The sequence below is a fragment of the Solanum stenotomum genome, chromosome 7 (assembly GCF_019186545.1).
Source record: "Solanum stenotomum isolate F172 chromosome 7, ASM1918654v1, whole genome shotgun sequence".
Taxonomy (NCBI): domain Eukaryota; kingdom Viridiplantae; phylum Streptophyta; class Magnoliopsida; order Solanales; family Solanaceae; genus Solanum; species Solanum stenotomum.
The window spans coordinates 53,161,214-53,173,895 of record NC_064288.1 but is presented as its reverse complement, the minus strand read 5'-3'; the positions used below and the strand labels follow the sequence as shown (position 1 = coordinate 53,173,895).

The 12,682-nt window shown below is 33.8% G+C and overlaps 1 protein-coding gene across 4 annotated transcripts in view; it reads right to left on the bottom strand.

Moving 5' to 3' along the window:
• Window positions 1–5,419: 5,419 nt before the first annotated feature.
• LOC125870242 (protein SHOOT GRAVITROPISM 6) overlaps window positions 5,420–12,682 on the bottom strand; it is a 53,980-nt gene continuing 46,717 nt past the window's right edge. For 2 of the 4 annotated variants that reach the window (XM_049550621.1, XM_049550625.1), the window contains 9 exons: window positions 11,198–11,303; window positions 10,728–10,841; window positions 10,574–10,648; window positions 9,774–9,872; window positions 8,905–8,976; window positions 8,745–8,830; window positions 8,576–8,669; window positions 6,186–6,293; window positions 5,420–5,895 (listed from right to left, as the gene is read on the bottom strand). In XM_049550621.1, the coding sequence (XP_049406578.1) occupies window positions 5,731–5,895; window positions 6,186–6,293; window positions 8,576–8,669; window positions 8,745–8,830; window positions 8,905–8,976; window positions 9,774–9,872; window positions 10,574–10,648; window positions 10,728–10,841; window positions 11,198–11,303 (919 nt within the window). In that variant the 3' untranslated portion in view covers window positions 5,420–5,730. Of the gene's footprint in view, window positions 5,896–6,185; window positions 6,294–7,621; window positions 7,731–7,867; window positions 8,039–8,575; window positions 8,670–8,744; window positions 8,831–8,904; window positions 8,977–9,773; window positions 9,873–10,573; window positions 10,649–10,727; window positions 10,842–11,197; window positions 11,304–12,682 lie in introns of those variants that run through there. The other 2 variants (XM_049550622.1, XM_049550623.1) reach the window with 2 other exon arrangements.

Here is a 12,682-nt window from a genome sequence, read left to right as displayed (position 1 = left end):
TTAATTTTCAAAGTTAAATTAGATTACATTCATTCGATATTTTAAACTAAAAATTTAGATATTCAAAAATTATGCAAAAAAGTACTATAAATTGCAACTTTTTGCATATCAATATGATGAAAAAATACGTCGTAAAATGTTAGTTATAATTCTTATGTTTGACTCTAACAAAAGAAACCATAACAACTAAAAAAAATTAAGTGGAAAGAAATATACGAACTTATTTTCTAATTAATAGTTTTTCTTTTCTCTTTCACATTAATATTGGTAAAATATAATTATTGAAATGCATGTGGCAATAATTATTACTCCGGCCAATTTTTATGGAACTAATTAATTAAAAGAGTAGATCTCAAGAAGGCTTTTTAACAATACTAAGGTGATTAGTCTTTTTTTATTAACTATTTAATCATTTCTTTAGGTTGGAATTGAAAAGAGTGCACATAGAATCTAGTATTGTCAACTCTTAGTTATATACTCCTTTCGTTTCATATTAGTTGATCATTATATTAAAAATAATTGTCCCATATTAGTTGTGCACCTTACTAAATCAAGAAATCATTAATTAATTTTTTTTTATATTACCCTTGTGTAATTAATTCTATTTGAAAGTGTTGTAATTTGTTTGTAAAATTCCCAAGAAGTTTTTAGGGGGTGAATTAATAAAGTTATCTTCTTATTTATGATTTCTTAAGCACCGTGCAAAATGAAAAGTGATCAACTACTATGGAACACGAACGCCAGGATCTTTCAGAAAACAAATTCTTATTTGAAAGAGTGCATAACCGCATGAATAAGCTCACACTAACCCGTCAATTGATTGGGATCCAAATTAGAGATTTTTCTTGGGAAGTATTAGGAAGGATTTGGAATGGAATAATATCGATTCATAGAAAAAAAGGTTCTCTATTGATTCAAACACTGTGCATATGGGATAGGGATCGAGGAAGGAGACAGTAATTATATTATCAAACTTTTATATTCAAAACTTTATCAAAAACACTATATATCCAAGTTGACAACATTATCATGATCAATCTTCGATAAATATTTCTATTTTTTCCTTAGCAATATGATGTATTTATTGAAAAAAACTTTATAAAGATCGTACCAAGAAGGGATTGCCCACGAAATTGTAGAGCACTGATTTTCTTTTAAAAAAAGTTGTACTTATTTTATTGGAGTTTTTTTTATATATGATTTGGACGGTTATATGTATAGTATTTCTCCATTTCAATTTGTGTTATATCTTTCATTTATCAAAAGTTAATTTAAATAATTTTTGAAGCTAGCTACATTGAATTAACAGTACTAAAATAATGCAAAAACCGAGAGACAAATAATTGACGTACATGGTCGATCCAAAAAACCGAGGGAAATTCAATGCCATCCATCGACAAATTAATCGATGATGTACAGTTCATCAATTTGGCATTGATTTTCCTTTAAAAAAAATGACGAACATGATTTTGACTCAATTTTCAATAGTACAAATCACTCGATATTTAAAAACTAAAATCTAGATTTTCAAAACCTACACACAATTGGGATAATTTTACCAGTTATCATAGGTTTTCACTCTATTTTCTCGGTTTATCATTTATGTATATATAGTTCAATTTTAAGTATAGAATACTTATACATATACTGTCATTGTATTAAACTTAAACTCGAAAGATAATAAGATATATGAGTCTTTAACTTTGTATGAATTTTTTATTTTCATATTTCCCAAAAACTCTAACGTGCATGGTTGTTGGACAAAGTTTCATGCACGTAAATGTTAAACTTAAAATATAAATCAATACTTAAATAAACACATAAAATACCCAACTTGTACTCAATCCTCTTGCTATATAAACCCTAAGGTATGAAAGCATTTTTCACACCAACACTCTTACTAACAATTAAAGCATTATAATTTCATTTTCATTTATCTCCTAGCTAGCTAAACAAAAATGGCAAAAATTGCATGCATGGTAGTTTTATGCATGGTGGTGCTAATTGCACCCCATACACAAGCCCTTATACCATGCGTAGATGTCAATCTCCACATTGCCGCTTGCGTGCCCTACCTTACGAATTTAGGGCCTTTAGGAGACTGTTGTAGCGGCCTAGCAGCCATCACCATTCTCGATCGACAAACAACATGCAATTGCCTAAAAGTGCAAGCTAATATTATCCTTGGATTTAATTGGCTCAAGGCCGCTGATCTACCGACCGTATGTAAGGTCAATATTCCATTCCCTACCAGCGCCCAATGTGATTGTTCCACGTAAGTAATTCTTTCTTTTCCTCTCTCATCATCATTTCAACATTACATTAAAATTTTGAGTTATATCGCTAAACAATAAAACTTTGTTGATATATAAACGACACATTAATTAGTACAACTCTACTATGTCAATGTTTCGATTAATTTAATTTTAAATTTTATCTTTAATAACATGAATTTGGTTCCATTTTGTGATACAGGGTTTAGTAATAAGGATGATGAATGATGGATCATATTTTGCAACCGCGCAAATTGTGCAATAATAATAAAGAGAACAATAAGTGATGGGATCGTCATCTTTGATCTCTTCTTATTTATGCATCTCTTTTGTATTTTGTATCTGTTACGTTGTTGTCTCTTTTCTTCTACGTGTTTTTTCTCTTTTTAAGTTCAGTATTATGTAATAAAAGAGGCGGTTGTATTACAATTTTGATCCTATTTGAATATAATTTAGTTTTTATTTTATTTTTGGAATTTAAATTTAGTTTTTATTTTATTTTTGAATTTAATTTTTTTTTATATATACTGATCATTATAATTACACGTTGCAAACCAATCAGGGGATCGATGTCCCATTTCCTACCATGTACTATATTCATTGCAAAATTAGATGCATCCTTTTTCAAGCTTAATTGTTTTTTTAAGGAAAAAAAACTTTAATTTGAGCTTCGACTAATTTGAATTAATGTTGAGAAGTTTCATTATAAGAGATGAAGCGCTCCTTACAAAACACGACTCTTTATATATAGGGTTCGTCCCCTGTTAAAGGTGAATCTCCATATTCAGGGATGACCTGTACTCGTTGCATTTTCATTAATGTGGTCTCTTTTTTTTCAGCTTTTCGGTGTCACGAAATAAGAGTTAAAGATTTTAAGCATTTTTCATGTTTGTTAGTCTAATAATTTTTCAAAAGTTAGTCGATTGACTCCGTTAACCCCCAAACTTTGTCAAGTCGAGCCTCACAGGCCTAATGACCAGTACTAGTTGCATTTTCATTAATTGCATTTTTGAGCTTTTTAGTGTCTATGAATTCAAGATCATAAACATTTTTCGTGTATGTTAATTCACTATCAAGAAATTACTCGACCGACTATAAGTTGGCCCCCAAACATGGCCAAGCTGAGCCCCATAAGTCTACTGATGAGTACTCGATGCATTTTCATTTATAATGACATCTATTATTTTAGTCTTTCGGTATCACAAAACAAATATTTAAAATTTCAATTTATATATAAATTATTAATTTAAAATTTTAACTCAAAAGATCTAAAATTCAGAATTCGTAAACTTCAAATTTTAAACTTGTCTCCAATCTCCTCAAAACACTATCCAATTTGTAAATATTAATTATTATCAAACTTTAATTTTAAATTTTAAAAAAATCTCACCAACCATACACTAACAAAAATAGTTATTTTCTTGGTAAAATCTTACCTGCTTTGATATCATATTAAAATATTTAATATTATAACTTGTTATATGCCCATGCCATCCTTTACCACGTGGGGTTCAATTTTATATTCCCAAGAAACCTAACATGGTTCATGAAAGTTCCAATGCACATAAATAAAGATCTAAAATATAAACAAATAAAATAATCAACTCTACCTAACACCAACTAGCTAGTACTCAATTATTTCCTATATAAACCCTAAGGTGCTAAAAAGCTTTGTACACCAATTCACAAATTATCAAAATATCTCGAACTTTATTCTAAAATTTTCATCCCTTTTTTTTTCTCATAAAAATGATAAAAATTGCATGTTTACTAGTTTTGTGCATGGTGGTACTAGTTGCACCCCATGCACAAGCTACCCTAACATGTACAAATGTTAATAGTTATTTGATTGATTGCAAGCCTTTTCTTACACTTACGGGGTATTTAGGAAGTTGTTGCGATAGTATTAAGAAATTAAACGATGCTGCCACCACCATCGACGATCGACAAATCGCATGCGATTGCTTGAGAGAGTATAGTACTATTACTACTGACTTTAATTGGGTCAGAGTCTCTAGTCTCCCCCTCGTATGTCATGTCCGTCTTCCGTACCTTGTCAAAGCTAAGTTCGATTGCTCCTCGTACGTATTTCACACCTTATCTATATATAGTCAAACTTCTCTGTAATAAGTATATATAGAGAAAATATAATATAAGTATATAAACATAACATGAAAAAATTGATTTCAAAACTGTGAAATGTTGTTATAAAGGATGGTTATAGTTGTTATGGAACGGACAATTTTCGTCGCTAAACAACAAAACTCTATTGCTAAACTACTTTAACAACATAATTATGTCAAGTAGAACTTTAATATGTTAATTGTTCTTTCAATTGGAGTATTTTCCACTTAACATAAAGATGAAAATGAGGAAATTAAAAATTGCTCTTCCGTTCCATTTTATATCTTTATTTCCTTATTATTTCATTTAATTTAACTTTAGACTTCGCATTTTATCTGATTTTGTGATGCAGGGTTCGTAAATATGATGAAGATCAATCAAATTATACTTCATAAAATGGTTCGTGCATGTTTGTTGCAGGGAGCGACAAGTTATTTCAACATGCTAATGTTAGGGTTTTGCCCTGATTTTTTTTCTTTATTTGAAGTTTATTTTTTTCCTTAAAGAAAACTCAAAGTATTACCATAAATGTTTTAACTTTTTCTCAAAGAAAAATATAATTTTCTTCCATATTTAGTTTGTTCTTTCCTTAGAGGAAAAGAAGATCTCTATTCTCATAGCAGAACACAATAACTTCCACAATGTAGATGTTTAAGAGTTTAGTTTATGGGGAGGTTTATATCTCAACAATTTTAATATGTTTTTCATATAAGTTTTTGTTATCTGATTTATCATGTTTATAATTTGCAATTATGAGCTTCCGCATGACGTCCTAAGAACCCAACAGCTAAAACATTTCTTAGTATCAACTGAAAAGACACCACAAAATCGAGAAAAAAAAAATGTTTACTACTTGCAAATCAAATTTTCTATCGTTAATGCACTATGCAACGACTAGACATTGTATAAGATTGGAAATCTCGATAAAAAATCTAATAGTTGTAGGAGCTAGGGGGCGTAATATACTATGTATAGATACGCGGAACACACGAAAATCTCTTAGTGCTCAAGCATTCAATAAAAAAAAGAATAGGATATATTACTGCTACTCATGAATCATACTTGAATTTTACAATATAAACAGAAATAAAATGTTAAAACATAAGATATCAGAGAAAATCACTTTACAAAAACATGGACACTATGTAACATAGATATAATAAGAAGCTAAACCTTCTATACAGCACTAATATACACAAAAAGAATGGAGTCCTTACAGAAATAAACAGAGTATTATTTGGAACTGTACAATGTGGATCAATATCAGAGCTCTTGAAAGTATCGTGTTTTCGTGTAGGTTAATACTAATCGTGAATCATGATCTCCTAGCAGATTATGGTTCATGGCCTCTATGTGATGAATCAGCTCGATCAAGTCGAATGTCTTTCCATGAGCTTGCATTTGATGATTTAAGTAACAGGCCTAGAGCTGAAGAACAAGTTGCTCTAACAATTGCATCTGTTGAACGACTCATTTTGCCAACAAGCATCCCGAAAACCTAAAAGAGAGCGGATCATAAGAAGATTTAGAACATAAAAAGATCATTTTACTATAATCAGATAGGTGAAAGGGTGACTTGGAACAACGGTAAAGTTGTTTCCGTGTGACTCATTGGTCATGGATTCGAGCCATGGAAGTATCCACTAATGGTTGCATTAGGGGTTAGGCTATCCACATCACACCCCTTGGGGTGCGGCCCTTCTCCGGACCCTGCTAACACGGAATGCTTTATGCACCGGGCTGCCCCTTTAACTAAAATCAGACAGGCAAAGGATGTTCTGGAAATACCTGATTGTAGTAATGGGATGATATGTGTTTATCATCGGAGAGAGAAAGCACACAGCTGCATAAATAAACCGCATTTGCCTGGACAACTGGCCAAGGAGCATCAAATGCCTGTACACCAGAAAGTTTTACCAAGTTGTTTTCAGAGTGTAGAAGAAACTATAGAGAGCACTTCATCTCACAAATTTTTCATTTAGAAGAGGCTACAAAATGTGTTTCGTCTAGCAGTTTTCAGCTATACCATAAATAGTTAATTGGGAACTACAAGCACAAAACGCTACACCATCATTCCTTTACTTTGAAGGCATGAACGCATAGTTCAAGGAAGAAGGGTTGGGATAGCGCCAATTGATTGAACATCTTACGGCCAGTCAAGCAAGCTACAAATCTCAATACAGCGTGTTCCCCTGTCGAACATTGATTTGCTTGTGGACAAGCCTGTGGTGGAAGTATGCCTACTACTACTTTCTGAAGATTCGGAAATTCAAGCACTTCATCTCACAGTGCGACAACAGTACCAGTACATCAAAAAAGAATAAACAACAAAAAACATATATCCGTCGCTACTCTTATGTCAATTCCATGAGCTTTCTTACACCAGTGTATAATACAACTTTTTTCAACAAATATATCAACTTGAATCCTATTACCAGCAATAACTAACCATACTAGAATCAAAATAAAACTGTGCCATCTACACATACATCTCGAGGTTCATCTTCATTCATCTCTGAGGTAGGAGCAACTTGAAAAATTTACAATAACATACCCAATGTGAGGATAGGATGTACGCAGACCTAACCCTACCTTAGTGAGGTTAAGAGGTTGTTTCTGATAGACCATCGGCTCAAAAGAAAAGTTTCTGAAGCATAATTGCAAGAATAATATGACAATAAAATAGCAAGATACAAAGCAAATGAGACAACAAGTAGTAATACAGAGAAGTATAAGAGACTTCCCGCCTACTAAATATTACCCTACCTCCCACACATAAAGTGCCACAGCACTTGGCTACTTACTAACCTTCTACCTTTTTTCTCGATCTCCAAACCTTCCTATCTAAGGTCATGTCCTCAGTAAGATGGCGTTGTGTCATGTCCTGCCTAATTATCTCTCCCCCAGGACTACCTCTCCTTAACTCCTGCTACAGTTAACCTCTCTCACATCCTTACAGGCACATCCGCGCACCTCCTCTTCACATGCCCGAACCATCTCAGCAACTTGAAAATTTTATAACAACAAAATTTGACAGCTATTTTAGTATGAATCTGATTTTACGAAACCCACCAGCTTCTTAGGGGAACTGCATTTACTTTTGAATGGTAGGAAATTCACAACTTTTTTTCTTGTACCAATTTCATTATAGCACCAAACTTAATGTCATTTCAACACAAACACATGTATACCTTCAAAAGTTCTTCTCCAAATGCAAGATTAGAAAAAGAATACGAACCTGTATTATTGATGTCATGTACCTATCTACTCGGGCAGCAAAATTTTTGAGTTAGCTGCCTTGCAAGTTCTCGAAGAAAGTCTTCATAGTCGCCTCTAAAAATTGAAGGCAACTTAATATAAATTTCTCATGAATAACCATTAAGGACTATTCAAATCAATGGGTACATACCGATGGTCTGATCTAAATCAATGATTGTTGAAAACAGCAGTTATTCCATCAATTTCGATCAAGGGAGCAATGGATTTTAAAGTGTTCTGGCGTGTTGAAAAGTTAACTCATTATGCATCCTGAACAACATAAGGAATAAAATCTGGCCGATTAAACTTACTCGGCAAGCTTGTCTCACACTAAGATCATCCTCATGAAGATGTAAAACCATCCGTGGAAAAGCAGCATGAGCCTGACGAGTAGAAAAAGTGAAGATCATTTCTTGATAAAGTTCAATATAAGACATAAACAGATTAGATATTGATTAACCAAATTGCGAAGCGATAATTAAAGAATTTTTACTCCGCGTACAACAGAAATGGAGACTAAAATAAATCATATCTCATTCAAAATTCATATGTGACCACGAAGATGTGGGATAGAAAGGGTATAGCTACTACTCTTTTTTTACCCAAGCAAGTAAAGTCTGATGATAAGTAGAAGAAAAGTATGAGCTCCTTCAAATATANCTCTTCATATGCCAGAACCATCTCAGCAACTTGACAATTTTATAACATCAAAATTTGACAGCTATTTTAGTCTGAATATGATTTTACGAAACCCACCAGCTTCTTAAGGAAACTGCGTTTACTTTTTGAATGGTAGGAAATTCACAATTTTTTTTCTTGTACCAATTTCATCATAGCACTGAACTTAATGGCATTTCAACACAAAGACATGTATACCTTCAAAATTTCTCCAAATGCAAGATTAGAAAAAGAATACGGACCTGTATTATTGATGCCATGTACCTATCTACTCGGGCAGCAAGATTTTGAGTTAGTTGCCTTGCAAGTTCTCGAAGAAAGTCTTCATAGTCACCTCTAAAAATTGAAGGCAACTTAATATCATTTCTCATGAATAACCATTAAGGATTATTCAAATCAATGGGTACATACCGATGGTCCGAACTAAACCAATGAGTGTTGAAAACAGCAGTTATTCCATCAATTTCCATCAAGGGAGCAATGGATTTCAAAGTGTTCTGGCGTGTTGAAAAGTCAACTCATTATGCATCCTGAACAACATAAGGAATAAAATCTGGCAGATTAAACTTACTCGGCAAGCTTGTCTCACACTAAGATCATCCTCATGAAGATGTAAAACCATCCGTGGAAAAGCAGCATGAGCCTGACGAGTAGAAAAAGTGAAGATCATTTCTTGATAAAGTTCAATATAAGACAGAAACATATTAGATATTGATTAACCAAATCGAAAAGCGAGAATTAAAGAACTTTGCTCCGCGTACAACAGAAATGGAGACTACAATAAATCATATCTCATTCAAAATTCATATGTGACCATGAAGATGTGGGATAGAAAGGGTATATCTACTACTCTGTTTTACCCAAGAAAGTAAAGTCTGATGATAAGTAGAAGAAAAGTATGAGCCCCTTCAAAGATACAAAGAGCAGATCAAGAAGTGGGGACCGTAAAACAAAATATTCACTGCCAACAGATGCCTCACGGGAAATTAAGTAATTAACAGACCTATTAACAGCAAAGTTTAGTCTAGATTATGCTCCTATTTTAGAGATCCCAATTGAAGGTTTTAAAATTAAAAAAGATGCACCATAAAATATAAACAAACACATCTTGGAATTTCATGATTCAGTAAATATACATGAGGGGCAGCTATTAGCGAAAAGTGACTACATTGTCAATCAAATAAATGTTGATCCTTCAATGAAAAAGAAACAGTTGAATATGAAACGTCCTTTACATATGCTCATTCAAAATGATAAAGCCAACACAACCAAAACATTCTCGTTTGAGACCATTCTTGACTTGTGATGTTGGATATGACACCTTATGATGCAATTAAAATTGATAAAATTTAAAAGAACATCTAAAACTATGTGCTAATGAGAAAAAGATACCAAATCAAATTTAGGTGGTGACAAATGGTTTAATGAGAGATAAGATACCTGCTCAAGAAAAGAGTCTCGTTGAGGCCCAGTTCCATAAGTGCTCAGTGCTCCAAATGCAGCATAAGCATTGGCTCGTATCTTCTCATTCATGCACTCCTTTTATGAGGCAAGAAAATAATGTTATACGCTATGGCCATCTCAACATGCACTTGCTAATATTTCTATAATCCATAGATTGGAAGATAATGATGTAACATGTGCTTCTTTCCCAAGAGATAAATTGCACATCGATATGAACTAATTTTCAGAGACAATATAAAACCTACCATTAAATTACTTCAGTTCTTTTAGAAGTCAGACTACAATTGTGGCAACCTATGTTGTTTGAACGCTCCAAAAATGTTGATGCACCCTGTGTCGTATCCTCCAAATGTACTACTTTTGGAGGATCCGACATACACTCGTCGGCATTTTTGAAGAGTCAGAGCAACATAGGTGGCAGCACTAGCACAGTACAATATATGGGTGTCACTCATATATTTAACTAGCACATACACTTAAGGGGTATAATATCAAATTAAAGAAGAACTTGTATCAAGAGACATGTCTTGAATGTTGAAAAATAATGCAAAATATTATGTCAAGGCAATAGACATCACCCTAGGATGTCCAAACAGAGTTGTGTTACTGTCCTGATACAAAAGTCTTTTTAACACAATGCCACCCTGTTATCAGCTCTAAATAAATAATTTAGAATGTGATACAATCGGACTAGTACAGTAATTCAACCAATTTGAGGCTATTATCAGAAAATCTAAAGTTGAAGAAAGTTACGTTTGGATAGAGAATCAACTTACTTGGAGATTACGAAGCCGTATAGAAAGGTTCAGGAGAACAGGTTCAACCGCATCCCTGGATGAGGACTCAAGAACCTACATAGTAGGATGTCAGCAGAAAACATTCATGTAAAGGTAGAATATAAGATACTAGCAAAGACCAAGCAAGCTTTACCATCAGCAAACATGATACTGCGGTTAACTGAACTGACTCATCTGAGTCATCGAGCAAAGCTAATATCACCCCTAGGATTTGAGTAGTATACTGGAGAACATGGATAGATGGCATCTGCAAAACCAGCAGGCAGAATGAACCTCAACCCAAGAGAAGTGAAAATATACGGTACTTGAGCAATGACTACGGCAGCGTTCAAAACTTTATTAATTTCTCATTCTTTCAGAGTAGAAATTAATATGCACCTAGCCACAAAGGAAAGGGAAAACAAAGGAACGATTTTTTTTATAACTAAAGCAGTAATTATGAAATGACGCCATGATATTATTTGACCGAGGAAATCAAACTGAACCAGAGGGACTCCTAATGATGAAATCAGGAAAAAAAAAACTAGAAAATTCCTCGCGTAAACATTCCTCCTCCTTGGAAGAAAAGAAAAAGAAAAAAGAATACTCTATGACCAGGAATACCTGGACAAGCCCTCTTAGACAGAGGCGCCTAACAGTAGGAGAATCATCCGATACATGCCGGAAAAGTGCTTTCACCATCTGTTCTAATAGGGGACCAAAGCCGTCACTGCAGAAATTTGCATCCACAATCTTAGGAAGCTTAAGACATGAATAGGATTTGAGACCATCAAAAAAAAAATCACTTTGACGGAATAAAATATCAGTTAAAACACTTTTGAAGGGTGTAAGCTTAGAAAGCTTTCTATTTAGTTGTTTTTCCTCAGCACCTGCTAGGTGCCTTCATCGTAGTTCGTTGTGATTCATTACTCGGTAGTGAAATGGGGATGTTCCCAAGTTGCCTCAAACCCAACTAGTAAAATTCTGGCTCCGCCACTAGTCATGGCTATCACAAAACTTGCAAAATCTAATCTTCGTTACATGCAAAACTCAAACCCAACCCCCCAAAAAAGGACATCATATCAATATATCCACACTGTGATGGCATGATCGAGTTGTCTTGCCAATGTCTTCTCTCATCTTAGATGTAGTATAACTACATGAAGAAAGGTTTAAACAGGGAAAAAACAAATAAACAAACAAAACAACCGAGAAAAATTGCCAACAAACCTAAGGAGATTTTTCAGCTGCTTCTTTCAAATCTGCAACAGCTCCCTCCCAATCTTCTGTTAGATGCTTGGCTTCACCCCTCTGTAAGAAATATGGTCTAATAGAATTCAGTCATCCTAATGTCATCAACTGTATTTGTTTAAAGGTTGAAACAGTAGAATTATAGAATACTTACCACTCTGATCGAGGTCTCTGATTAAGAATTAAAGAATACTTACCAATCGTTGTTGGTTGATTTGTCTATTGTGATTTCTGCTAGGGTGCAATCATCAACAAGAATCTTCCTAGTTAGAATATGAACGCAATTGCAAAAGAATTACAGAAGGATAATCATAATTGATAAGTGCTTATGTTCCTAGATGTTTTGATGATCTCCTCACAAGTGCAGGGACCTGGTCCTCTGCAGAGTATGTGTAACATCCGACAATTTAAAATGAATATGAAGAAGCTTGAAATTGGAAGTAGTCACTTTTGGAAATTTGGCTAAGTTCAAAATCTAGAAATTTGGCTAAGTGTGGAAATCAGTGAGTTTTTGGCCAACTTTGAGCAGTCATAACTCCTATATCAGGATGATCCAGGAGTAGTTCCAGTTATGTTTGGAAATCCCTTGGAACGATCTTTCCAACACCACCGAGTTTGCTCGATTCCGAGTTCGTATGAGCAAGTTATGCCCTTTGAAAGTTGGGCAGTTGGCAGGGAGTCCGTCCGAAAATTTAAGAGCATTTTGGTCTTTTCACAAATCATTTCTTTTGAGGTTATATTGTTGTGTTAGGCTGATTGTGGATCATTTTTGTTCCATTTTAAAAGAGTAAGAGTTAGGGTTCTTTAGAGAAGAAGAGAGAAAGAAGAGAAGAAGAAGAGGATATCAAGGAGTTTCCG